This window comes from Podarcis cretensis (genome assembly GCF_951804945.1).
Source record: "Podarcis cretensis genome assembly, chromosome: 1".
In the NCBI taxonomy this organism is placed as follows: Eukaryota; Metazoa; Chordata; class Lepidosauria; order Squamata; family Lacertidae; genus Podarcis; species Podarcis cretensis.
The window spans coordinates 51,092,445-51,115,999 of record NC_137170.1 but is presented as its reverse complement, the minus strand read 5'-3'; the positions used below and the strand labels follow the sequence as shown (position 1 = coordinate 51,115,999).

Genomic DNA, 23,555 nt, shown 5'->3' with positions numbered 1-23,555 from the left:
TGTGTTGTTCCGGAAGGCCTTTATTGAGACTTGCACCCCAAGGATCTTACAGTATCAACAAATAGGTTTGACATGATTCTCCTCTTTTAACATGTTCTTTCCCCCCCGTATGTCACAGAATGAGCCCTCTAAATGAGGACAAGGCTCCAAGCTTTCTGTTTTTTGCCAGGTAGTAACACAGTCGGGGATAGCTGCCTCCTTTATTCCTAGTTCAATCATATCCAATGCATTGCTAATGTTACTTTCAGTACCTCTTGCTATATTTGTCCTTCGTAGCCCTGATAAAGGAGGGAGCCTTCACTTTTATCTGCTAGCTGCAGCTCTAAGGGATGTTTTGTACCTTGAAGGATTGCTGCAGTAGATAGCCTGCAACATAAGACAGTACAAATACTTCATCTATTTTGCATAGGGCTTGTTGGTAAAGGGTTTAGGCCCAAGTAGCCTCTTAGCTGTGGGGTTCTGAGACACAAGAAGCTGACCAGCAGGGGACCACAGTGACAGCAGTAATCCAGACAGAATGCGGATGCCGCCTATGTGTGGCTACAATGCTGCTGCTTGTGAGCAGGAGTTGGAAGGTGGGGCAGGGAACTCTCTAAAGTATTGTGATCTTTCTCAAGGAGCTGGAGCTATGGGGTCTATACATCTCTGAGCTGTTTAAAGGAATGTCTTCGTTGTTCTGGCACTGAACCTTTCTTCCTTCATGCCAACACAAACTGCAAATTCGTGAGTAGCACCTTGAGGCCACTGGTGACAGTCACCACTGAAGTGGCTGGATTGAGTTTGAAGGTGTTGGCATCTCCCTTTTTGTAACGATCCCGGAAGATGTAGATGTTGCCATTACAACTAGCAATTTTCCAGAGAGATGGTACTGAGCTCCAGGCATCTGGCAAGCAGAGCCGCGTGAAGCTATCCAACAGAGGGTTATAGCACAGCAGCGAATCCCCCTCTGCTACAATGAACACCAGGTCCTTGTGCACAGCAGCATGCATGCGGCCTGCAAAGGGTAACACGTAAGGCTTTACATGACACTTCTCTGTATTGGTATCGTAACACTGGATAAGCCGAGAGGGCTTGGTAAAGAAATCCAGGTCATTCTCCTCCCCACCTAACAAATAAATGACACCATTGAGATTTACACCTGTAGCCCCAGACACTGCAACTTCCAGCTGGCTAGTCTCTGTCCATACATTGTCTCTTACTCTGTAGTATATGATGGCATTTGAGAGGATGTCCTGCAGTGTCTTGCCCCCCAGTGAATAGATCGCATCCTTGCTGGGCACAGAAACCAGAGTGTGTTGTAGCCTGTCGCGGGGCAGGGGGGCACACCATTCCCAGTCTATCGTGGTGTTGTTGCATTTCCACATGCGCCGTGGAATGGATCCTCCAACAACATAGAGGTCACTACCATGCTTGCAAGCTGCAGTGATTTGGTGACACAAACTGTTCTGACCACTAACACTGATGGAGTCATCATCTGCACAATGCAGTGAGACAGCAAGGGAATGTGTACGGGATGACTCCTTTCCAATCAGGTAGATATGAACGTTCTCTCCAATTTCCTAAACAATAAAACAAAATTTCATTAAAGTTGTGCATAGGTATGCATGCAGAAATTCAGTCAAGAGGAGGCCAATGATAAGTGCAAAGAAATACCTACAGCAAATTAGCTTGGGGTTTCACAGCTCAAATTACTAGTAAGCTACAGTGGTACCTCGCAAGATGAAATTAATTCGTTCTGCGAGTTTTTTTGTCTTGCGATTTTTTTCGTCTTGCGAAGCACGGATTTTGGAAAAGCTTCAAAAATCACCAAAGTCTTCAAAAACCTCAAAAAAGGCTACCACACCGCATGCCATGAGTTGCTCCTCGAAGTCAAGTCGCAACTGCACCCCCTGAATGCACGGTTTCAAGAAAAAGGAAACAAACTTGCAAGACAAAGTAAACAAACTTGCAAGACGTTTTTGTCTTGCGAAGTAAGCCCATCGGGAAATCTGTCTTGCGAAGCAACTCAAAAAACGAAAAACTCTTTCGTCTTGCGAGTTTTTCTTCTTACGAGGCATTCGTCTTGCGAGGTACCACTGTATTCCACAATTACCACAATGTATTAGGCCACTGATAGCTGACATGCTGGGACTGAAGTCTTTTGTGACTCTTATTTTTTTCTGTTTCATTTTATAACCATAATGTACCGTATTTTTCCCTCTATAACACGCAGGTTTTTTCTCCTAAAAAATAAGGGGAAATGTCTATGCGTGTTATTGAGCGAATGTGTGGTCCTTGGAGCCGACTGGCCCGAGTGCATCACACATTTTCTTTGAGGGTCGTCTTCGTTGCGGTCAGCAGAAGCCAGGGAAGTGCTTGCTAGGAGGTTTGGCCACTCTGCAGCGCGACTGTGTGTTTGCTAGTGTGTGTGCTTTGTGAGTGTGTGGTTGCCTGTGTGTTTGTTCGCTAGTGTGGGTGCTTGGAGGGAGTGAGAGAGTGACTGACTGCTGCATCTTCTCCTGCAATTTGCCTTTCAAAAAATTGGAAGCAGCGGGGCAGTAAAAACCACCTCTGAAAGCCCCATTTTTCCCTTCTAAGGCTGCAGCTCGGCTTTGGGAGCCCTGAACCCCTGCCTTGTTCTTGAGGGATCTTTGAGGTTTTCCCTTTAGCTTTAACCCAGCCCCCTTATTTTACCAGTTTATCTTCATTCTCGGTGTGGTAAACTGATTGCAGGCAGCCACACATGCGTTCGAGCCTCCCGTGAGAGAAAGCTGTTGCTTTCCTGCATTCTGCCTCAGGGTCTTACTGCCCACCCACTTCTGTTTCGTTACTGTGTTTGCTCAAACGGAACAAAGAGCAAAGAAAACCCCTCCCCTCCAGGCAAGCAGAGGGGAAAGCAGAGCGTCCTTCCTTCTAATTCCTCTCAGTGCTCCACTGCTGCTGCTGCTGCTGCTGCTGCTGCTGCTGCTGCTGCGTCTAGGGACTCGCAGGCAACATGCAGGTGGGGGGGGGAGAGAGAGAGAGCTGGCTGGCTTGGGTGGGGGAACTTTTGCCTTCCTTTCCTCCCTCTGGTAAAACCCCTCTCCTGCATTCTTAGCCAGCTGCTTCTCCGCACACCCCTCTCGGTGCTCCTTGTCCCTTCTATGTTTTTCCTTCCCTCCCCACTTAAAACGTGGTTACAAAGCACGGATCCACATGGATCCTCAGGATCTTTGCATAGGGTCACCCCAAATTCAACATCAGATCACATAGCATATCCATGGCTACAGCCTGCACCAAAAAAATCACGCACCCACTGTTGCCTGGGGCTGCAATGGTGCAAAAACGTGGTTACAAAGCACAGATCCACATGGATTCTCAGGATTTTTGCATTGGGCTACCCCAAACTCACCGTCAAATCACATGTCTGTGGCCACAGCATGAAGCACAAAAATGATACATCTACTGTTTCATTCAGAATTTTTTTTCTTGTTTTCCTCCTCTAAAAACTGTGTGCGTGTTATGGTCAGGTGCGTGTTATCGAGCGAAAAATACGGTATATAGCTTTCCAGGCCAATGCTTGGCATGCAGAAAGCCTCTGGTTCAATCCCTAACATCCCCAAGTAGAGCTGGAAATTGACTTTTGTCTGAAATTTTTGAGACTTGCTGTCAATCATTACAGGCAACTACCTATATTACGAGCAAGATGAAAACTAGATAAATAGTTAAGAAACACATGTTCAGTTACTGAATTACCGTAGTTTTCGCTCCAAAACACGCACTTTTTTGCTCCTAGAAAGTAAGGGAAAATGCCTGTGCGTGTTAAGGAGCGAATGCACGGATCGGAGCCATGGCTGCCGTCAGTCAAGCAAAGCGGGAGCCGCTTACACACTCTACGAGGCTCTCGCTTTGCTTGCTTTAAAGCGACCTGGAGCCGGGGAGGAGGGAGGGAAGGAGAGCCATGGCAGCAAAGCGGGCAGCAGCCGCTTACACGGGAGGAGGGACAGACGCTAGCAAAGGTCCGTGTGCTCTCTAAACAGAGCAATGAGGCTGCAGAGGGACGGCAGGAAAGATAAAATTTAAGCAACCAGCAGAAAAATAAAACCAACCTCGAGCTCTGAGCCACGCAGTGAAAACCAGGAAGTTTTAAAAAAAGGCTGGGGATGAGGGAGAGGGGAAAATTCGCAAATCCCCGCGTCTCAGCTGGTCTCAGCTGATCCGCTGGGAGGGAGCAGCTTGTTTTCAGGCAGGATAGATTCGAGCATTGTCTGGGTCCTAGTGCCCCTACCACTTTTTTGTGCTCCATTCTATTGCTGCTGGTGGCTGCTTATCACTCAGGCTACAAGGAGGAGCGCTTTTACACAGCTAATGGTGAATCCCCTGCAATCCAAGTCCTCCTCACTTGCTCAAATCTATTCTGCCTCAAAACAAGGAGCGGAAGGAAAAGGCTGCAAACTGTTAAATGGAAAAAAAACCCAGGCACAGGGCAAGTACCTTAAGTATACCTTTAAAGCAACAGTGCTCTTTCCCTCCCTCCTCCCCGCTCAGCTCGCCGAAAAGCTCCTTCTCCACGCGTGCTCCTTGTCCCTTGAGTGCTTTTCCTTCCCTCCCCACTTAAAACGTGGTTACAAAGCACGGATCCACATGGATCCTCAGGATTTTTGCATTGGGCTACCCCAAACTCACCATCAGATCACATGTCTGTGGCCACAGCATGAACCATAAAAATCATGCACCCACTGTTTCGTTCAGAATATTTTTTTCTTGTTTTCCTCCTCTAAAAACTACGTGCGTGTTATGGTCAGATGCGTGTCATAGAGCGAAAAATACGGTATGTAGCTAGCAAGTTTAAACTAGCATTTCAGTTGAGTATTTTCCAGCAGCTGAGAAGGGAATCCATATACAGGTAATCTGTTTGTGTCCTTAGCCAACTTCCAAGGTGAGCAGGTTATAAACATTTCCACCCACAACCATGATCTAAAGGGTTATTTGAAGGGTGTGTGCAGAAATTGTTGTTTGTGTCTCCCTTCTGGGCCAGCATGGCTTGATTTTCCAATCTGATGGGACTGGGATCCTTTTGGTAGAGAGAGAAGAGAGATCCCAGGGTCACTTTCTCCACCCAGACCTTGTACCTTCCTGTTTAACAACTGAAAGAGGAGGGGTCTAGAACATAAAGGCTCTGACCACCGAGCAGTCATTACCTTTCTAAACTAATATAATACTAATACTCCAAAAAGGCGAGTGGCAGCTCTCTCTTCTGTCTCAGGGAGGCAAGGACTGCATATCCTCACATCCTTGTATTATAAGGAGTTACTTGAAACTTCACCTGGTATATCGTTTTTCTACCTGGGACTAAACAAGGCCCTCGCAAAATCACATTTCAAGTTTTATAACCATAACCTTAGAAGTGTCTGAGCCATAAGGTGGTTTTCTTGGTAGTTAATTGCCTCTGCTGTAAGGATTTCAGAGCAGAGAGCCCTGTCATCTTGGAAAGAACTCTGTATCTTCCACTCAGATTCAATGGCTATGTAGCTTCTGGATCACGCTACCAGGAGTGCTTTGGCTGCTGCCTTTAGCACTAATGCCCCTTGAGTTGACATCTGCAGGGCAGCAATGACCACCTGTTTTCACATTATCGAAGCGCTACAGGAGGAATACGTTTGATTCTGCTGTGTTGTCTTTTGGCAGGAAGTTGCTTTGGCAAGTGGTGCCCAGGTAGAAGGTCCCTGCAGTGGCCTCCTGGCTATTGCTGTTTTATATCCCAACCACAGATCCCGTCCTCCACTGCAGGAAAACAGAACACTGGACTTACAGTGATAAGTTCATTTTCTGAACCACCATAGTACAGTGGTGCCTCGCAAGACGAAATTAATTCGTTCCGCGAGTTGCTTTGTCTTGCTATTTTTTCGTCTTGCGGAGCTCGGATTCCCCAGGTATTAATGGTTTTACGAAAAAGGAAGCAAACTCGCAAGACGTTTTCGTCTTGCGAAGCAAGCCCATAGGGAAATTCGTCTTGCGAAGCAACTCAAGAAACGGAAAACCCTTTCGTCTAGCGAGTTTTTTGTCTTGCGAGGCATTCGTCTTGCGGGGCACCACTGTAGTGTATCCATGGTTGGGTGAAATGAAGTTATGATAGTGCAGTTGTTTCATGGTGTATTTTGTTTTCCTTCTTGGGTTTGCCATGCAAACAGCTAGCTGTTGTACCTTCTGGAACTGAAAGGGCAGGGCTGATTCTGCCTAGTGGATTGAGTAGGAGAAGCAACCCATCAGTGGATCCTCCTCTGCCCCCTGTTGAAAATGAACTTACAATTCTATTATAACATCAGACTGATTGCCACTGCTTACATTACTCTAGTGTCAAGGGCAGCCCACGTTTCTAACAAACCTTTCTACACTGATTACAGTTAAGGGAGACAGGCTGAAACACTGAGTAGACTGCTTTGTCATATACCTTTAAACTTGATCGCAGTATGTCTGAGAAACCTGCGCGCTCTTCTTTATTGAAGCCAATCCAGGTTTCTATGGCAGCTGCTGGATTCTGTGAACATGGAACCCCATCTGTATGGTTGCAGATTAAAAAAACATGTTTAAAGTATAAAATTTTTGTGGCATAGGCATAGCAAGTACAGTATTCCTTTCTCCCCAAACACATACCAGGTTTAGCTGGTATATACAAGAGCAGGAGCCCTTGCATGTTAGCATTCCTATTCTACAGAAGCAGCAAAAATATTTCCTGCCCAAGGCTATCGACTTAATGAATTTGTTATCTGGTAACCATAGCCTCAGCATTATTAACAGGACTAGACTACATTCTCTGCTTGCCACAGATAAACAGCTAGGCCTTCATTTTGTCCTGCTTAATTTTGGAGGGTTTTTTATATTTCCTTGTCATATGTCTCACAAAGAACAACATCTAAGAAGTGATGCTGCAACAGACATGAATTTTGTTGTCATTTTAGAAAATCTATTCACTAGAACATTTAGTATAATTTTGGGTGACGGTATTGTGTACAAAGAAACTTTTAACCACGTTACAAATCCTGACATGTTTTAAGCTACTGCATTGCTCAGGGATACTGGAAATAATTTTAAATATTCAGTGCTTTCAGTACAATGATGTAAGTCCAGTCAAATACAGTTCCACTGCCTGATTCAATTAAGTACTCTGCTTCCTGCTCTTCAGGGTAGCAGGCCTTTGGTTCTGTGGGAAAGCTGGTTCTTGGTTAATCCCATTACTAGTAATAAGATCAGTGGCTGTAGAAACCAGCAGAAGTTAATAGGGATTTCAGTTGAAAAAGTGGGTCAGTAGGCCAAACAACAGATAAATCTTAAACTTTATTCAGTATTAATGCTGGCCATTAAGCTTGCTTTTTTCTGAGTTTCCTCTAGCTCTGAGTTCTGGCATTAGCTGTTGCTTAAAGGGAAACTACATACATCAGGCGCCATCCTGGGCTTTTTGGGGAGGAAGGATGGGATATAAATTGAATAAATAAATATTTAAGACTAAGCAATGTATTGTCTCAGTTCAAATTTTTAATAAACTTTGTAATATAACTATCATGTTACAAATCATAACTAATGATGACCCTTGCAACGGAGTATGTAACTGGAGTACATAACTTCACAGAATATTTGAGTTGTGTGCCAAGAGGTCTTCAGTCTCTAAATCAATTTCAATCTAGTACGTAATTATTCAGGAAGTAAGGTCCAATCCCTTTCTAGGTTCTTCAGCACACTGTTCCTCCACCCTCTGACGTAACAAATTCCAAATAAAGTAAACCCAAACAAACTGCAAAAGTAGATATGCAGGTAGAATGCCAGCAGAGGTGGGGGGTGGGTGCTTTCCAGTGTATTACACAATTTGTCACATGCACCATCTATATCGTCGTTTAGTCGTGTCCGACTCTTTGTGACCCCATGGACCAGAGCACACCAGCCATCTATGTCATGGGTAGGCAAACTAAGGCCCGGGGGCCGGATCCAGCCCAATCGCCTAAATCTGGCCCACGGACAGTCCGGGAATCAGCGTGTTTTTACATGAGTAGAATGTGTCCTTTTATTTAAAATGCATCTCTGGGTTATTTGTGGGGCATAGGAATTTGTTCATTCCCCCCCCCCCCGTGCAAAAAAATATAGTCTGGCCCTCCACAAGGTCTGAGGGACAGCGGACCGGCCCTCTGCTGAAAGTTTGCTGACCCCTGTATGTGGTGTAAAAAATTGGGTTTGTCCTTGATGCAATGAGCTCCCAGGGAACAGATTCATTCCCTTGAGGCCAAAGTGGCTGACCAAGAGAGGCTGAGAAAGGAAGAGAGTTTGATGAACAAGGCCTTCAGGAACATGATAGCTTTTGTCACGCTCCAAGGATGACAGCTCCTTTGCTGTCATGGAAAGGAGGATGCTACTCCTTGGGAGTTGTTTAAAATCACAATATTAGATGCTCAGATTAAAAAAAGGTCCCACCAGAGCCAAGAGGATGCCCATTTGGTTAACACGCAAGTGTTATAAAATGGAAGCCTTGTTCAAATTAGGAGAGCAAAAAGGGAACACAAACTTTGGCAAAAGAAATGCAAGTGGACGAAAAGTGATGCAAAAAAAGAAAGAAAGAAAGAAAGAAAGAAAGAAAGAAATTGAGGAGCACATTGCTAAAAACAAAAAACCAACAGCAAGAAGTTCTGTAACTACATTAATAGCAGAAAACCAGATAGGAGGTGGCTGGACCTTTAGATGATGAAGACAGCCAGAAGTGGTTGCCATAGGAAACCGGACATTTATCCTAACTATTGGTGGATCTGGGAATTTCCCTTTCAATGCTAATTCTACCAGAGCTGCAGCCTACAAACTTCATATTTATTCAATTCCTCACAAAGATATACTGACATATGATTTGTCTTCTTGCATGACCACCCAGCGCTGCATACAATTCGCCCTCCCTCAGCCAAACGTATTAGGTGATGTTGGCTCCCCCTGACATGTTTCCACAGGCCTGGCTAAACATATAGGGAAGGATGCAAGTAACTTGTTTTGTCAGTGCGAGGAATTCCACTTGTGCAATGGAACTTCCACTGTGTGCCCCCTAAATCTGTTCTGGGCTTTTCTCTAGCCCTCTGTAGCTGATTTGGGGAGGGTGCAGGGTGTGCATCGGGGAGAAGAGAATTCTGTTGCACAAGCAGAAATTCTTGCGCTGACAGAACAAGTTCACTGCATTCTGTCCACAAATGCTTCCTATAGAACAATTTTGCGATAGTAAAAATAAAGAGTAGAAGAAAAGGGGTACACCCTTACTACATAAGAGCTGTGTATTAGATGCATGAAGTGAAATATTTTTATAACATTAGTAACAAAAATGGTATTTGTGGTTATCAGGGTTGAACTATGTTAAACTCAAATGTGAAACACATTAAAATTAAGAATTTGAGATTTAACTGTATATTGTATAGCATTACTGAAGAACACATGGCTACTGTAAAATCTATCTCCAGAGGAGCTATTTTATTTTGACAAAATGTAATATATTGCTTGACTGTAACAAAACCTCTTAAGCAGCTAGAAAACAAAACACTTTGAACTACATTTTACAGCTTATCAAAACATACTCCTAGGTAACATGAATCAAGATGTAGGTGGTTCTTTCAACAGCAAGCAAAATGGATTTCTGCTATTCCTAGAGATAGCGGACTAAAAAAAGAGCTCCCTCAAGAGAGAATAACAGAGCAGAGCTCTAAGGGTCCGTTTCATGTTCTCCACAGCAGAAAAGCACACAACCACCAAGCAGAGTTGCTAGGTCTTAATCCAGAGATTGAGGGGAAGGGGTAATTAGAGCTGTGGGTTATAAACAGCTTTCATAACCTCGATGCTGTGGTGTTTCTGAAGGTGTAAATGATAGGCAAGACATAGCAAGCAATCTTGCATTCTAGGCCTAGTGGCTTCACAGCAAGATGCTTGCTTGGCATTGGTGATTATGGGTTTGCCCTGCTTGAACCAACAGAAGTCAATGTCTAGAGCTCTGCTAACCCCCATAGACAGATAACCCATAAACTACAAGGCCCAACAAAAAGCAATAAAGCAATTAAACAGCAGCAATAAAATATATATGAGACAGAAAGACAGAAAAGTAGTATAGTAGTATAGTCCAGCTACTAAAAGCCAAAAGCCCTTTTAAATGGAAAGAGCTTTGCACTGGAGCAGACGGTCAAGGAAAGGACAATATCAACATCCTTCGGCAGGCAGTTCCAACAAAAACCCTTCCCCTTCATTCCAAGCAAATGAATGTAGAACCAACCAAAGACCTCTGCAGAGCATTTGAATGCATGGGTAAGCTAATACAGGAGAAATTTATCCTGTTCCCAAACCCATTAGCTAAAGTGGTGCTTCAGGTTAAGAACAGTTTCAGGTTAAGAACGGACCTCCGGAACGAATTAAGTACTTAACCCGAGGTACCACTGTATTTAGTTGAAGCTTCAATTTGCTAGCTGCCGTCCAGCCCATTTCTATTAATGATTTCTATTTCTATTAAAACTGCTAGTTTCCCTGGAATGTGTTGAATGAGTAGGATGTAATCTGCACACTGATTGCATAGACCTCCAAATCTCCGTATCACCACTCCTAGTGGTTTCATGTAGATACTAAACAACATGGGTATAGAAATGTTTAAAAAGAATTACAATTGGGGAAGGGGGGGGGGACAGAACTGAGCCCAGTGGAACTTCATAAGCAAGAGAGATGAGAAGGAGGCCCCCAGTACCACCTTAAAAAACTGTTACTCCAGGAAAGACTGGAATTTGTTTTAAAAGTGCTTCCAAGTCTCATCTTCACTAAACCTGAAATACCACAAGTTATTGTATCAAAAGCCTCTGAGAGGTGCAGCAGATCCAACAGGAAGGTGCTCCTCCTGTCCACTTTAGAGCCATGTACCAGGGCAATCAAAGGCATTGGATTCAAAACTAGGTCTGAAACTGAAATGCCATGATACTAATCCATATCTCTCAGAAAGGCCTTAGTAACCACAGGTCTCAGTAACCATTCTACCTACCTGAGACAATATCTGTCAGGAGACGGAGAGGAAGGTGCAGAAACTCCTCAGTTTCTTGAAGCTGTGATAAGTATGACTTGGCACAGTGCTTGGCAGCCGTATAGAGCTCCACATCACTGTGCTGATCAGCCAACCACATAATTTGCAAACAGTTTTTCACTTGCACTGTTCGAGCCAAGAAACGGGAGCATTCCTCAAACAGGGCAGTTAGTTGGTACATATCTGCTACTTCGTAAGTCTCCTGCAAATCTTCTGCCCTCAACTTTACAGTTCCATAATAAATGTAGTCCACAAGGAGCTGAAAGACACTCTCACTAACATCTTGTAACTCAATCACCCGGTTATGTGCCTCCTTCAGATTGGAAGTGAACATAGAACGAAAGAAGCAGCTCTGAGCTGAGAGAACTAGGCGGTGCAGTTGGAATTCTTTGCCTTCTACAGAGATGGTGACATCTGCAAAGAGCTCATCCTCTAAGCACAACTTCATAATTCCTTGGGCCACACGGCCTGAATGAGAACGGTCAGTGAAAGTGTAATTTACAAAGTAGTTCTCAGTTAAGGAATTTCCAGTTTCCTCTGTTGAGGAACCTCCAGTCTCCTCCAGTGAGTCCATGTTGCCGCTTAGATCTGACCTCCAGTAATCTGAAATACAACAGACATTGGAGATTCTTTTATCACAGACTTGTGCTGTACTGTATCTCAACCAAAGCAAACAAATCTAAAAAAAGGAAAGGAAAAAGAAATGCTACAGGTAAGGAACACATGTGCTATCATGTAGAAATAGCAGCCAAAAGATTGTGTGCACCAAAAGTTACTTCCTTGTGTACCAGTGTTTTGTATCCAAGTAACACCATAACAGGATCAAGTCATTTATGTAGTATGTGACATAGTGCACCATATTTACAAGAACTCAAAAGTTAGACCAATCCTTAAATGGTGGGTAATCACAGATTACAAGACTTTGTAGAGTATGAGGAACATACTAGGAATACCCCAGTATGAGTCAATGGAACCTGGCAAACCTGAAGAGAAGTAGTCTTAACAAGGGTTCCTTGTTCCCATGAACTGCAGGAAGTTTGTTGTTTTTAAAACTATCCCCAAAATACTGTACAGATATCACCAGAACACTAAAAATCTCTGAAGCCTTTTGTGCTCTGCCTACAGGGTGAGCGCATTACAACCTCAATTTTGAAAGACATATATACAAGTTGTACACTGAGATCGGGAAGTTTGTGATGGGTTAGGTTTGACTGCCGTGCATACACCATCTTTAAAAAGGTACGTTTGGTTTCTATAGTGCACGAAGCAGCCCTAAAGACCACCGAGGCAGATGGAAGGGGAAAGCTGACCATTGGACAGATCAAAAACAAGGCAGAAGTGAGACCCCTAGAGTTCAATAAGACCTCGACCAAGCAATGTACTCTATAGCAATGAAGCCTCAGTCTAAATTTGCCTGCGGTTGTTTCGGTATCTGCTTTAAAGCAGCTAGGGCTCAATGAGCTGCCAGGGACGGTATCGGGAAACAGGTCTCTCGATGCTTTTGCTCACTGAGCGGAGGCGCCCAGTCCCAACATCGTGACGAACAGAACTTGAACAGGGATCCCGGGCGATTCTGCACCGAGTGCGGCGACGCCGAGCTCCCGAGCGAGCCCAGCCCTTCACGGGGCCGGGGCGCGAAGGGCCTCTCGCCCTCGAGCCGGGCCCTGAGGCGCCTCGTTGGAGGGCGGCTCCGGTGCCGCCGCCTCCCGGCGTCCGGGTGCGCGGCCCCACCCCCTGGCGGACGGCAACCGAACTTTCCCGCCCCCGCAACGGGCAGGGCTGAGCCCCGAGGAGAGAAGCGCCCCGGCCTCGGCGGGCGGGCGGCCGCTCTTACTTGAGGCGCCTCCCTTCATTCCGCCGGCTCGGAACTTCGCACCGGGAATGGCTCAGGGGGACGCCAGAAGGGGCTGCACTTCCCGACGCCGCTCTTTTCAGCGCTCCCGGAAGCTGGCCGATCACCCGACCCGCCCGCGCGCGCCTCTGACTTCCGGATCATTTCGTCCCGCCCCGCTCGCGCGGATTGGTTTTCCGGTGGTGGAAGCTTGCGCGAGCGGGACGCAGCGCTTTCTGCTACGTCGGACCAATAGGAGAGAGCGCTCGATGGCGCGCGTGCGCCTTACTAGTTCGCTCGGTGTCCTTGTGAGGCTCCGGCTGCGGACCCTGAGCAGGCAAAGATGTTAGCGGCCGCGCTAGGGCTGGCTCGGGCCGGCCTGAGAGGTGAGCCTGCGACTTGCCGGGGTCTGTTGGGAGAAGGAGACTGAGGGCTTCCAGTCTGGAGGGGCTGTGGCCGTTGCTGGTGAGGCGACGCTGGGGGTTTGTCTGCAGAGGGCATAGCCTTCTTTCCTCCCTCCTTCCTAAAGGATCCTGGGAGCTGTAGTTCCGTCAGGAGGGGGCCGGGCTCTGCGACGGTGTTCTCAGCTCTCTCACAAAACCACAGTTCCCAGAATGCTTTTGAGGGCGCCATGATGGGGAAAGCGATGCTAAACAGTTGGCGTTCTGTCCATCGATTCACCGGCTCCTGCTGTCTTCGCCGCCACCGCACACTTTGCTCCTCGAAATCCTGGTTTGGCTTATGCCAAATAAATGGACAAACCACAAAACGAGCGCACGGTTCAGAACTTACCGAGCTAGATGGGTCAGTTATCGGTCTTGGCCCGAAGCAGTTCCTTGCTGGGTTTTTAGTTTTAAACTTTTCAACAGCATCTGGAGGGACACTGGTAACTGCAGTTGATCCCTGTTTTTAAAAACAGTTCTCAGTGTGAGTTCACAGTGCAGTCCTTGGTTTTCTACAAGCGTAAGGAGAACCCTGCTAGATCAGTCCAAGCCCCAGCTATAGTTCAGCATCCTGTTCTCACAGTGGTCAGCCAAATGCCTATAGAAACCCTGCAAGCATTTGACACCACTTGCAGTTCCCAGTAATTAGTGCTCCACTTAAAAAAAAATTCACGGAAGAGATCTATATGAAATCCACACGTGCTGTCATCACACAATAAAATCTATACACACACAAAAATGGTTTTTAAACCATTTTAAAATAATTCTTAAGGGTGGTATAAAAATATAAGAAATAAAAATAAAATAAGGTATTTCCATTTATTATATTTTTATACCACCCTTAATCAAAAGATGAAAAGATCTTACGTATAGATGTTAGTAAAATGTGGAGCAGGCCTGATATAGGTGTTTCTAAGTATTATTTTGGGCCCTGGGTTTGTGTATCCTAGTCAGCAGCTTCCTGCTGAGCAGAACAGTAGACTTCAATCTTTTCAGACCTAGGAACCACTTTTAACCCAAACAGTCATTTGGGGACCCATTTCTTAACCTTTTACTATATATTTGCATGGTGGTAATGCTCCTGTTGCAATAGACTTCAGATTACTCCACCAGTTGAAGACCAGTGCTGTAGATGGTATGTTTCAGCACTCCATTCTAAACTAGATTATCTTGACTGCAGTCCTACTCACAATTGGTCTGCTTAAATACCATTAATTCCATGTTTATTACCACTTGCAGAAATGTATATTAATGTACCATCTTGCTTTTATTATTTCTACATTTTTATGGTATATTTGAAGCTACTTCTTTGTGGAGATCAGTAGATGCTATGGCTGTAAATAATGGCGATTTAACACTTTCCCCACTCTCTTTATAGTTACTGGGCGATCTGCAATGCTGCTGCAAGCTCGGTTTGAAGGGAATACTGCTGTGACTCAACGTAAGTCTGACTTGCTTAGTGTTTGATCAACTTATCCTTTACTTTGCATTACAATAAGTGCAGTTTTGTTAAGTGAAAACTATGTACCACCTGATTGTGTTAAAAAGGACATGTGCAAAGAACTTCATCTCATTCATTCTTAAGTTCCTGGTAAACTTAATATTTATAGAAGCTCTCTGATTTCTGAGACAATGTTATCTGTTTTGTGGACACTGAATGCTTAAAGGTAAAGGTAAAGGTACCCCTGCCCGTACGGGCCAGTCTTGACAGACTCTGGGGTTGTGCGCCCATCTCACTTAAGAGGCCAGGGGCCAGCGCTGTCCGGAGACACTTCCGGGTCACGTGGCCAGCGTGACATCGCTGCTCTGGCGACCCAGAGCCGCACACGGAAACGCTGTTTACCTTCCCGCTGGTAAGCGGTCCCTATTTATCTACTTGCACCCGGAGGTGCTTTCGAACTGCTAGGTTGGCAGGCGCTGGGACCGAGCAGCGGGAGCGCACCCCGCCGCAGGGATTCGAACCGCCGACCTTTCGATCGGCAAGTCCTAGGCGCTGAGGCTTTAACCCACAGCGCCACCTGCGTCCCACTGAATGCTTACTAGGCATTATATTATCTGTCAGGCATGCGCTAATCTGCTATAGACCTTGAATAATTACGTTTCCTATAGTGCTGATTGCCCCCCCCCCAAAGAACCCCCCACACAGCAGAAAAGTTAAAGGTACAATAGGTATATCTGACCATGTTGACCAGTGTTGAACTGCTCCCAGTAGCAGTTGGAATAACATTGAGCTGGCTTGGCTATGAGCTGGTGCTGTTCTTTTTAGAATTCACCACCATAAACTTTCTTTTCAGCTACTGTTAGACCAAAGGATGAAGTGACACAAAAGCAGCTGTGTGCTTTTGGAGAATATGTGGCTGAAATTCTGCCCAAGTATGTTCAACAGGTCCAGGTGGGTTCCATCAACTGTATCATTCTCTCTTGAAACTGTAATAGGCAGTACTAAGCCTTTTCTGAAAGCTAATGAGTGCTGCAAGGAGTTGGAAAGGTATACAATTGTTCCTTGGTCTGCTGTAATGCAGCCTGAACTGCTTACAGTTTTCAACACATCTATTTGGAAGCCATTTCACTGGTTTTCATGAGATTTCTATATAAGTATGTGTGCTTAGAATTTGGATGAAGTTGGTCCATACAAAATTTTACTATTTCTCATTTTAACAGGTAACATGTTTCAACGAGCTAGAAATCTTAATTCATCCAGATGGGATCATTCCAGTTTTGACCTTTCTTAAAGATCACACCAACGCCCAGTTCAAAAACTTAGCTGATCTGACGGCAATCGATGTTCCATCTCGACAGAACCGCTTTGAGGTAGGAGCTGCTCTTCAAGCTATGCTACAAAGAAGATTCTAAGGAAGACACAGTCTTCCAAAAAAATTCACGTGGTTAAACAAGAATGTGAGAGGATCCTAGTTTCCCCCCATGTTGGTGCCCCAGCCCTCAGTTTTGCTGAATGCCTTGGCTTCATGCTTACTGACTGCTAGTATATTACTTCTGGGTTACTTTCTCAGTTTTTGTTCTGCTGATCTATGTAGTCGCTGATCTAGAAATGGTGGTTGTGGTTAACAGTGTGATGTTAGTGACATTTGTTTTGGGAGAGAATTTTATTGCTTAAACAGCTAATTGACCTGCTTAGTCATCAAGCATTGTCTTGGGAAGCAGCAGCACCTTTTCCCAGAAGTGGATACTTATAAATATACCTGAAAATATATTAGTTTGACAGAAGGGAAGCTATAATTTGCTTGTGGGACCCTCTTAGCAACAGCAGCTGACAGCTCTGTACAGTCCAACAGAGTTATAACTTCTTTTTTCTTTGCCTCGACCATGTTAAAATATTCACACATATATAAATGTGTTCATAGATTGACCTAAATGTAGCAATTCAAATTCTTCTCTAGCTCAAATTAGTTAAAATTCTGTTTCATCAGTGTAATACAATATCAGACTGAAAAAATGTATTTAAATTTGTATCACATTTCATCTATGTTGTGGGTTTGTAGTACTTCTGGCCACAGTGCTGTAAACTTTGACAGATGGGCTCTTACGAAATTTGTAAATCTTGGGTATAAACCAGAGATATATGATCATTATCAGAAGTAGCCATTTCTTCATGTATAGACAAGACCTTTTGTTGCATATACTGTTAGCTTTAGAAATCATTTCACCATTAAGGAACTTTTTTTTTAAAAAAAATATTCCCTGTGTCTATTTTTATGTGGCTGTACTATAATCATACATGCTATCCTTTTTTGTGACGTCGCAATCTGATAATGTGTAGTAATACATGACAATGCTGTTTTTTACCTTTTCCTTTTAGATTGTCTATAATCTCTTATCCATAGCCTATAATTCCCGGATTCGTGTGAAAACATATACTGACGAATTGACACCCATTGAATCAGCAGTCCCAGTGCACCAAGCAGCAAACTGGTATGAAAGAGAGGTAAGCTGCAAGGTGATTGACATTTGAGAAGAGGGTACAGATCTGGTATGTTTTCTTGGAAGAAGAGAGAGCCCACTGTTTAATTTGAGTTGAACAAAGTCACTGTGGCCCAGGTTGCCCTAAAGGGCCTGGTGCTGCTTGCAGTTTTCTGTGTGCACATTCCTTTTCTGCAGACATCACATTCTTTCCCTTTTGGCTCACTGGCCCTTTAGGTGTTGATCAGTAATCACTCCTTCCCAATGACATGATCTCAATTCTATAGGCCTTAAGGTCCTGGATAACTTCTGTTTGGCATTATTTGGAGAGTGTTGCCATTTCTGGACAATTGAAACCACTTAGATGTTTTATTACAACCAAGCAGCATCTAAATGATGTAAAATAGTAGAGTTCAAGCAAGTGATTGATGTATTTTTAAATCTTCAGCATTTATACAATTGAATCTCACTTGCTGCCTTGCCTATGAGGTGTCTCAGCCAGCTAGCAATGAGCGCCTGATGCTTTGTATTTGTGAGGTAATAAAACTGTTCATATAAATCGGTCCAAGCTAGGTTTCAAAACTGCTATAAGTTGTAAAAGGCAAAAAAATTATACAATCTGAGGAGAAGCCAGGGAGAAACTTTGGAAGAATGATTTGAAGTTTACTGCATGCTACACACTGAAAGAAAACTATATGAAAATGATCCATAGATGGTATCTAACTCTGTGTAGATTGGCTAAAATGTATAATGTAGAATTGGATTTGTGTTGGAAATGTAAAGAAGTAGAAGGAACTTTATTTCATATGTGGTGGGCATGCAAAAATGTAAAAGAATATTGGGAAATGATATATAATGAGATGAAAAAAACGTTCAAAACAACATTCCAGGGGAAAAAACCAGAGGCATTTTTGTCAGGAATTATTTAGACAGAGGTTCCTAGAAGTCAGAAAAAAATATTCAATTATGCAACAACAGTGGCTTGGACATTACTCGCCCAAAAATGGAAAGTGAGGGATGTCCCCAGCAAGGAGGATTGGCAACTTAAGCTGTTAGAATATGCAGAGTTAGTGGGTCTAACAAGTAGAATAAGAGAATAAAAAGAACAGGTATTCAAGGAGGAGTTGGAAATTTTTGTCGGGTATATTGAAAATAATTGTGAACAATTGAAAACGGTTTCAGTACTAAAGTAAATTCAACAGTATGATAAATATTGAAGTGATGTAAGATAGGAAAATAGAATTAGATGGATATATCAAAATATGAAGGAATGGTGGGAAAGTTAAATGACCCTTGGAAGGGGAGGGAAGTCAATAAATGTATGGTATAATAAAATATGTTTAATTTGCAATGTAAAATTTGAATATATATATATGATCAAAATTGATATACCTTGCTGTTTCTTTACTTGATTCCCATATTCATAGGTTTGGGATATGTATGGAGTGTTCTTTGCTAACCACCCTGATCTGAGGCGAATCCTCACAGACTACGGGTTTGAGGGTCATCCCTTCCGGAAGGACTTCCCTCTTTCTGGTTATGTGGAGGTATGAGCATTTGGAAAAGCTAGACTCAATTGCAGAATCCTTCCAGAGGCCCAGTATGGCATAGTGGTTCAAGTGTTGGACTAGGACCTGGAAGAGAGAGAGCATGGTTCGAACCAGCTTGGAAGCTCAAGGAGGTCCTGTAGGCCAGTCAGCAGCTCTCAGCCTAATTCTCACAGGGTTGTGGCAAGGATATAATAGGGAAGGGGAGAAGCATGTATGAGCTCTGTTGCTGAAAGGTGGGATATAAATGTAATATTAAATAAACATCAAACCCTATAACTGAGTTACATTGAAGTCTTATTCTGCTGCACAGGCAACAGAGAATGCAAGAAAAGGGAAAGGAAGCTCACCTGTTTGTTGATATGTTCTCTTCTCTGATATTTGTTCATTCGTCTCCTTAAGGCAATGGTTTTGCTGTTGCATCTTGTACTCTTGATCTATGAGTTCCTGTTTTACATGGATGAAGTCATGTCCTGGACATGGGAGGAACTTCATCCTCAGAAGGGACATTGAATCTGCTGGCAGTGCTTTTGATTGGGGCGGGTGGGTGGGTAAACCCTTTCCTGCCTGGTCTCCTGCCCTGTGACCAAAAGTCCATGCATTAAGCACCCTTTGAGACATGCCTTTGATGCTACATAATATAATGTCCTGAGAATCCTACACTTTATGACTTTTGGGCCCACAAATCAAAAGGCTGTACTTCCACTTGAGAAGCTTTAGCACAGGCATAGGCAAACTCGGTCCTCCAGATGTTTTGGGACAACAACTCCCATCATCCCTGACCACTGGTCCTGTTAGCTAGGCATGATGGGAGTTGTAGTCCCAAAACATCTGGAGGACTGAGTTTGCCTATGCCTGCTTTAGCATGAATCCAACAGTACTCCTGCTCTAAGAGCTTCTACCCTTTACTATTTATTTTTTAGTTGCCCCTAGATTACTCTAATTTTACCCCTAGAGTAACTCTTGTCTGATCCTGTGTTGTGCTAGAGATGGACTCCTGTTATCTGTGGAACACAACTGGTTATGCCAAGCACCTGCTCACAGCAGAAACACAATCTGACACTTGGCCTACATACCTGAGCATATAGCAGTTTCTCCTAATCAAGAGGCCAGTCAGGAGGGATTGTACTGTGGGGTAGCCCAGCTGAGTCTCCAGCCCTTAAATGCAATACAACTTCCAGGCTATACTGCATAGCACAGAATTTGGGGTTAAAGATCTTGGGTATGATAGTCCCTGAAGCAGGACTGTAACCCAATTAATCAACTAAACTTCATCACCTTCATTAAAAGAATTTAATTCTGTTGATTTTAATTTTGCATATGATATATCTGAATCAATAATATTTTGGGTTTTATCTAGTGCTGATGTTCCATTCACACAACAGACTTCTGCTTACGCAACAGACCTTTCCCCTTCTCTCCTGTTCTCTGTGCCTCCCAGCACCCCCTCGGTCTGTTGCAGAGGGTTGAGGGAACCCAACAGAGAAAGAACTTTTTAGCTCTCTGCCTTGCGGGCCTTCAGTTTGATGTTAGGTGGGTGGCTGCCAAGCATTTAAACCTACGATCACACAAGTTAAATATATGCAAGTTGTGAGTCAGCTATACAGTGGTACCTTGGGTTAAGTACTTAATTTGTTCCAGAGGTCTGTTCTTAACCTGAAACTGTTCTTAACCTGAAGCACCACTTTAGCTAATGGGGCCTCCTGCTGCTGCCGCGCCGCCGGAGCACGATTTTTGTTCTTATCCTGAAGCAAAGTTCTTAACCTGAAGCACTATTTCTGGGTTAGCGGAGTCTGTAACCTGAAGTGTATGTAACCCGAGGTACCACTGTAATGTGAAGCTGCAAATGTAGACTGGATAAAGAAGCAGAGAAGTAGAGTTCATAAAAACATAGATAAACTTCCTTCCCGGTGACAGTAAGGATTTGGAGATCTTGCTTTTATTGCCTAAGTGGAAAATTTAACTAACTGGAAAATATACTGTTGATCTATACTAAGCAACCTACAAACAAGGAGGAAGCTTAATTCTAAAATTCCAGATATGTTTTTGTAGTTGACCGCCATCACCATTGCTCATCTTCATGCCTTTTCTCCTCCTTCAGGTCAGGTATGATGATGAGGTGAAGCGAGTGGTGGCAGAGCCTGTGGAGCTGTCTCAGGAGTTCCGCAAATTTGATCTGAACAGTCCTTGGGAGACTTTCCCTGCCTATCGCGAGGCTCCGCAAACCATCAAGATAGAGGCAGGAGAGAAGAAAGGAGATGAGAAATAGCAGCAGGAAGGAAGGAGAGGAAGCCAGAGACATCCCTGTGTCACCACCTTCCTGTTTGATCTAAGTATTTATATATATTAAATATCAATAAAAAAAACTTGACATAAGGTTTTTTGTCTGTCTGATATGTGCTCGAAATGCAGCTTTCAGACTGGCTATGAAATATGCATAAGGTGTTATTAATATCCAGAAGATTGGAGCAGGGTTCAAGGTATACAAAAGGAGCTGCAGGGAAGAGTACAAAGAACTGGGAAGGTCGTGTTTTTGTTTTTGTTTTAAAAAGAGCACTATGAGAACAGTAGACTCTGCTTCCCTTCAGGAAAGAAACAAAAACCTCAAGAAAGAAGCAGATATCCCATGCTTTATGACCATCAACTGTTTGCAAGCACAGACCCTCAATTGCCCAGAGACACTGCAGGCACCAAAGCTCCAGCCTTGCTTTTTCACTTTTAGTAAAAGGGTGCATCCTAGAATTATTGAGTACTCTGTGTAGCTGGAAAACTGATTTTTTGTTGTTGAAACAAGCAAAACGGGCCGCATCCAACTGCTAGTGCTTCCACGTGCACAGTGGAACTTCCCTTCCTCTCCCCTTTGCCCCCCCCCCAAATATTCAGAAAGACCCTCAAGTCAATTTTGAGGCTATGGGGGAGCAGAGAGTAAGGAGAAGTCCCATGGAACTCTGCACACAAAGTCCATTGGATTGTTAGGCCTATTTGTGTGTCTTCAAACAAGCTGTGGTCACGCAGCTGCTGTTGGAGGACACTGGCAGCAGTGCCTGCGGGTTATTGATAAATTCTCTAGGCCATGAAGTTGGATACATTTTATTAATGTCTCTATCTGCCAATTCATTTGTGACCCCCCACCCCAATATGCTGCAGTAAATGTGACTGCAAGCATATGGCTTTGTTACTCAATAATGAATGTGGCTAAAAAGGAGGCTGCTCCTTGAAATGTGGAACAATATGAGTTGTGGTTTTCTGGTTGCCCCTCTACTGAGAATAAACATTAAGCACCAAAAGTGAGCTAAACACTCTACAGAAGCAAGGCATAGATCGTTGCAGGGCTTAGGACAGGAATGGGGAGGCTGGGGCCTTCTGGATGTTGTTGGACCCCCAGTTCTCACCAGCCCCAGCCAACATGGCTAATAGGGATGATGGGAATTGCGGTCCAGAAACATCAGGAAGGCCACAGGTTCCCCATCCCTGAGCATAGGCTGTAACATAGAGGACCGAGTGTGATATAAGAGAAGGGGGAGGATGAGCGGATGGAGGGCTGCAAACAATAGATTTAATTTGACCTCAGATATATTATATGGAAAGTTTCCTTTCTTGAGGGTTTGAACCCAGAACAATGTTTGGAATCCAGATGTTTTAAGCTTTTGTTCTAGCTAAATTGCATTTGTTTTAAAAAAGCTGCTGTTGCAGCAATATGGGGGATTTCTGAGAGACAACAGAAGTTGTGCCAAAGCTCACTGCAGAGATTTGAGCAGCTGGAGTTCAGCACATGTGGAGCTAATCAGCTACAGAGTGCTTTCCACTTTGCATTGGAGGGCGTAGGGTGGGCGAATCTTCCCAAACATCTTCCCCTTTTCTGGATAATGGGGAGCATTTGCCATTTTCCTTACAGTGGATTTGTGCCTTTGCAACACTTTGCAGATTGTCAAGAATTACTGGAGTGAACTTAAATGACAAGTCCAGGGCCATTTTTGATGTTTCAGCGATCCTTTGTCAAGAAGACATGTTCTAGAGGTTGCTCACACGCATCTCTAGGTAGTACCCAATTTGGTAAAATTTCCAGATAACTGGCTTAGATGCAATGAATCAAACTCCATGGATTAGTGTGTGCTTAGACCTGTTTTGGATTCCTTATGGAAAGAAGGGTAGTGTTAAGATACTGTGGCACTTTTATTATCTCTCTCCCTAATGAGGGGAAGAAGAGATTCAGCCTGTGGAGGCCCCAAACCTGAAAATGATACAGTAGCTGGGAAAGATGAAAATGAAGAGGATTGTGGGCAACAATACTGTTTTGGCTACATGTGTCTTTACAGGTTTGAAATACACACAACATCAAGGCCCTCTAGATACTGGTGTGTCAATATGGGATTTGGCTTGTATTTCAACGCTGCACAAGTGGATTACCATTTGCACACTGGCGCAACCCTCCCTCTCTTTCCTCTGAATGCTGCCCTATCTGCTTTGGAAGCACCCACATCCCTCTGGGATACATGTTGAGGGTGCATGAAGGGGTTGCAGGGGACAGGAAGGGGGAATTCCGTTGCACATGCAAACGTCTGTTGTGCGAACTGAACCACAGCATTGGGTCAAACTTGATAAGCTTTTGATATTGGTACAAGGGGAAAAAACTGGGTAGGTGCAGAAAGTTTCTTACCAGTCCCCCACTCCATGAAATTATTTAAATATATAGAATCCAGCAACCCTTTTAAAACATTGGGATGGTGCTAAAAGAGAGAGATTCTATAGCAGGAGATGGGAAACCTGAGGCCCTCCGGTTGTTGGCTCCA

At 44.1% G+C, this 23,555-nt stretch overlaps 2 protein-coding genes across 5 annotated transcripts; one reads left to right on the top strand and one right to left on the bottom strand.

The window, feature by feature from the left end:
- Positions 1-2: 2 nt before the first annotated feature.
- KBTBD4 (kelch repeat and BTB domain containing 4) lies at positions 3-13,035 on the bottom strand. 3 transcript variants are annotated; one of them, XM_079951690.1, is made up of 4 exons: positions 12,861-13,035; positions 10,988-11,629; positions 6,410-6,516; positions 3-1,559 (listed from the first exon to the last, which is right to left on the bottom strand). In XM_079951690.1, exons 1-4 carry the CDS (start codon positions 12,877-12,879, stop codon positions 699-701), a joined length of 1,629 nt encoding a protein of 542 aa, XP_079807816.1. In that variant the 5' UTR covers positions 12,880-13,035; the 3' UTR covers positions 3-698. The 3 variants fall into 3 exon arrangements, with proteins under 3 accessions (XP_079807816.1, XP_079807818.1, XP_079807817.1); XM_079951692.1 differs by lacking the exon at positions 12,861-13,035 and adding an exon at positions 12,536-12,684; XM_079951691.1 differs by lacking the exon at positions 12,861-13,035 and adding an exon at positions 12,441-12,576.
- A 47-nt stretch (positions 13,036-13,082) lies between these two features.
- NDUFS3 (NADH:ubiquinone oxidoreductase core subunit S3) lies at positions 13,083-21,141 on the top strand. Of its 2 annotated transcripts, none has more exons than XM_079952677.1 (7): positions 13,083-13,243; positions 14,679-14,741; positions 15,595-15,692; positions 15,962-16,111; positions 17,118-17,243; positions 18,646-18,765; positions 20,867-21,141. In XM_079952677.1, the coding sequence occupies exons 1-7, from the start codon at positions 13,201-13,203 to the stop codon at positions 21,032-21,034; spliced, it is 768 nt and encodes a 255-aa protein (XP_079808803.1). In that variant the 5' UTR covers positions 13,083-13,200; the 3' UTR covers positions 21,035-21,141. The 2 variants fall into 2 exon arrangements, with proteins under 2 accessions (XP_079808803.1, XP_079808804.1); XM_079952678.1 differs by lacking the exon at positions 13,083-13,243 and adding an exon at positions 13,549-13,661.
- Positions 21,142-23,555: the final 2,414 nt, after the last annotated feature.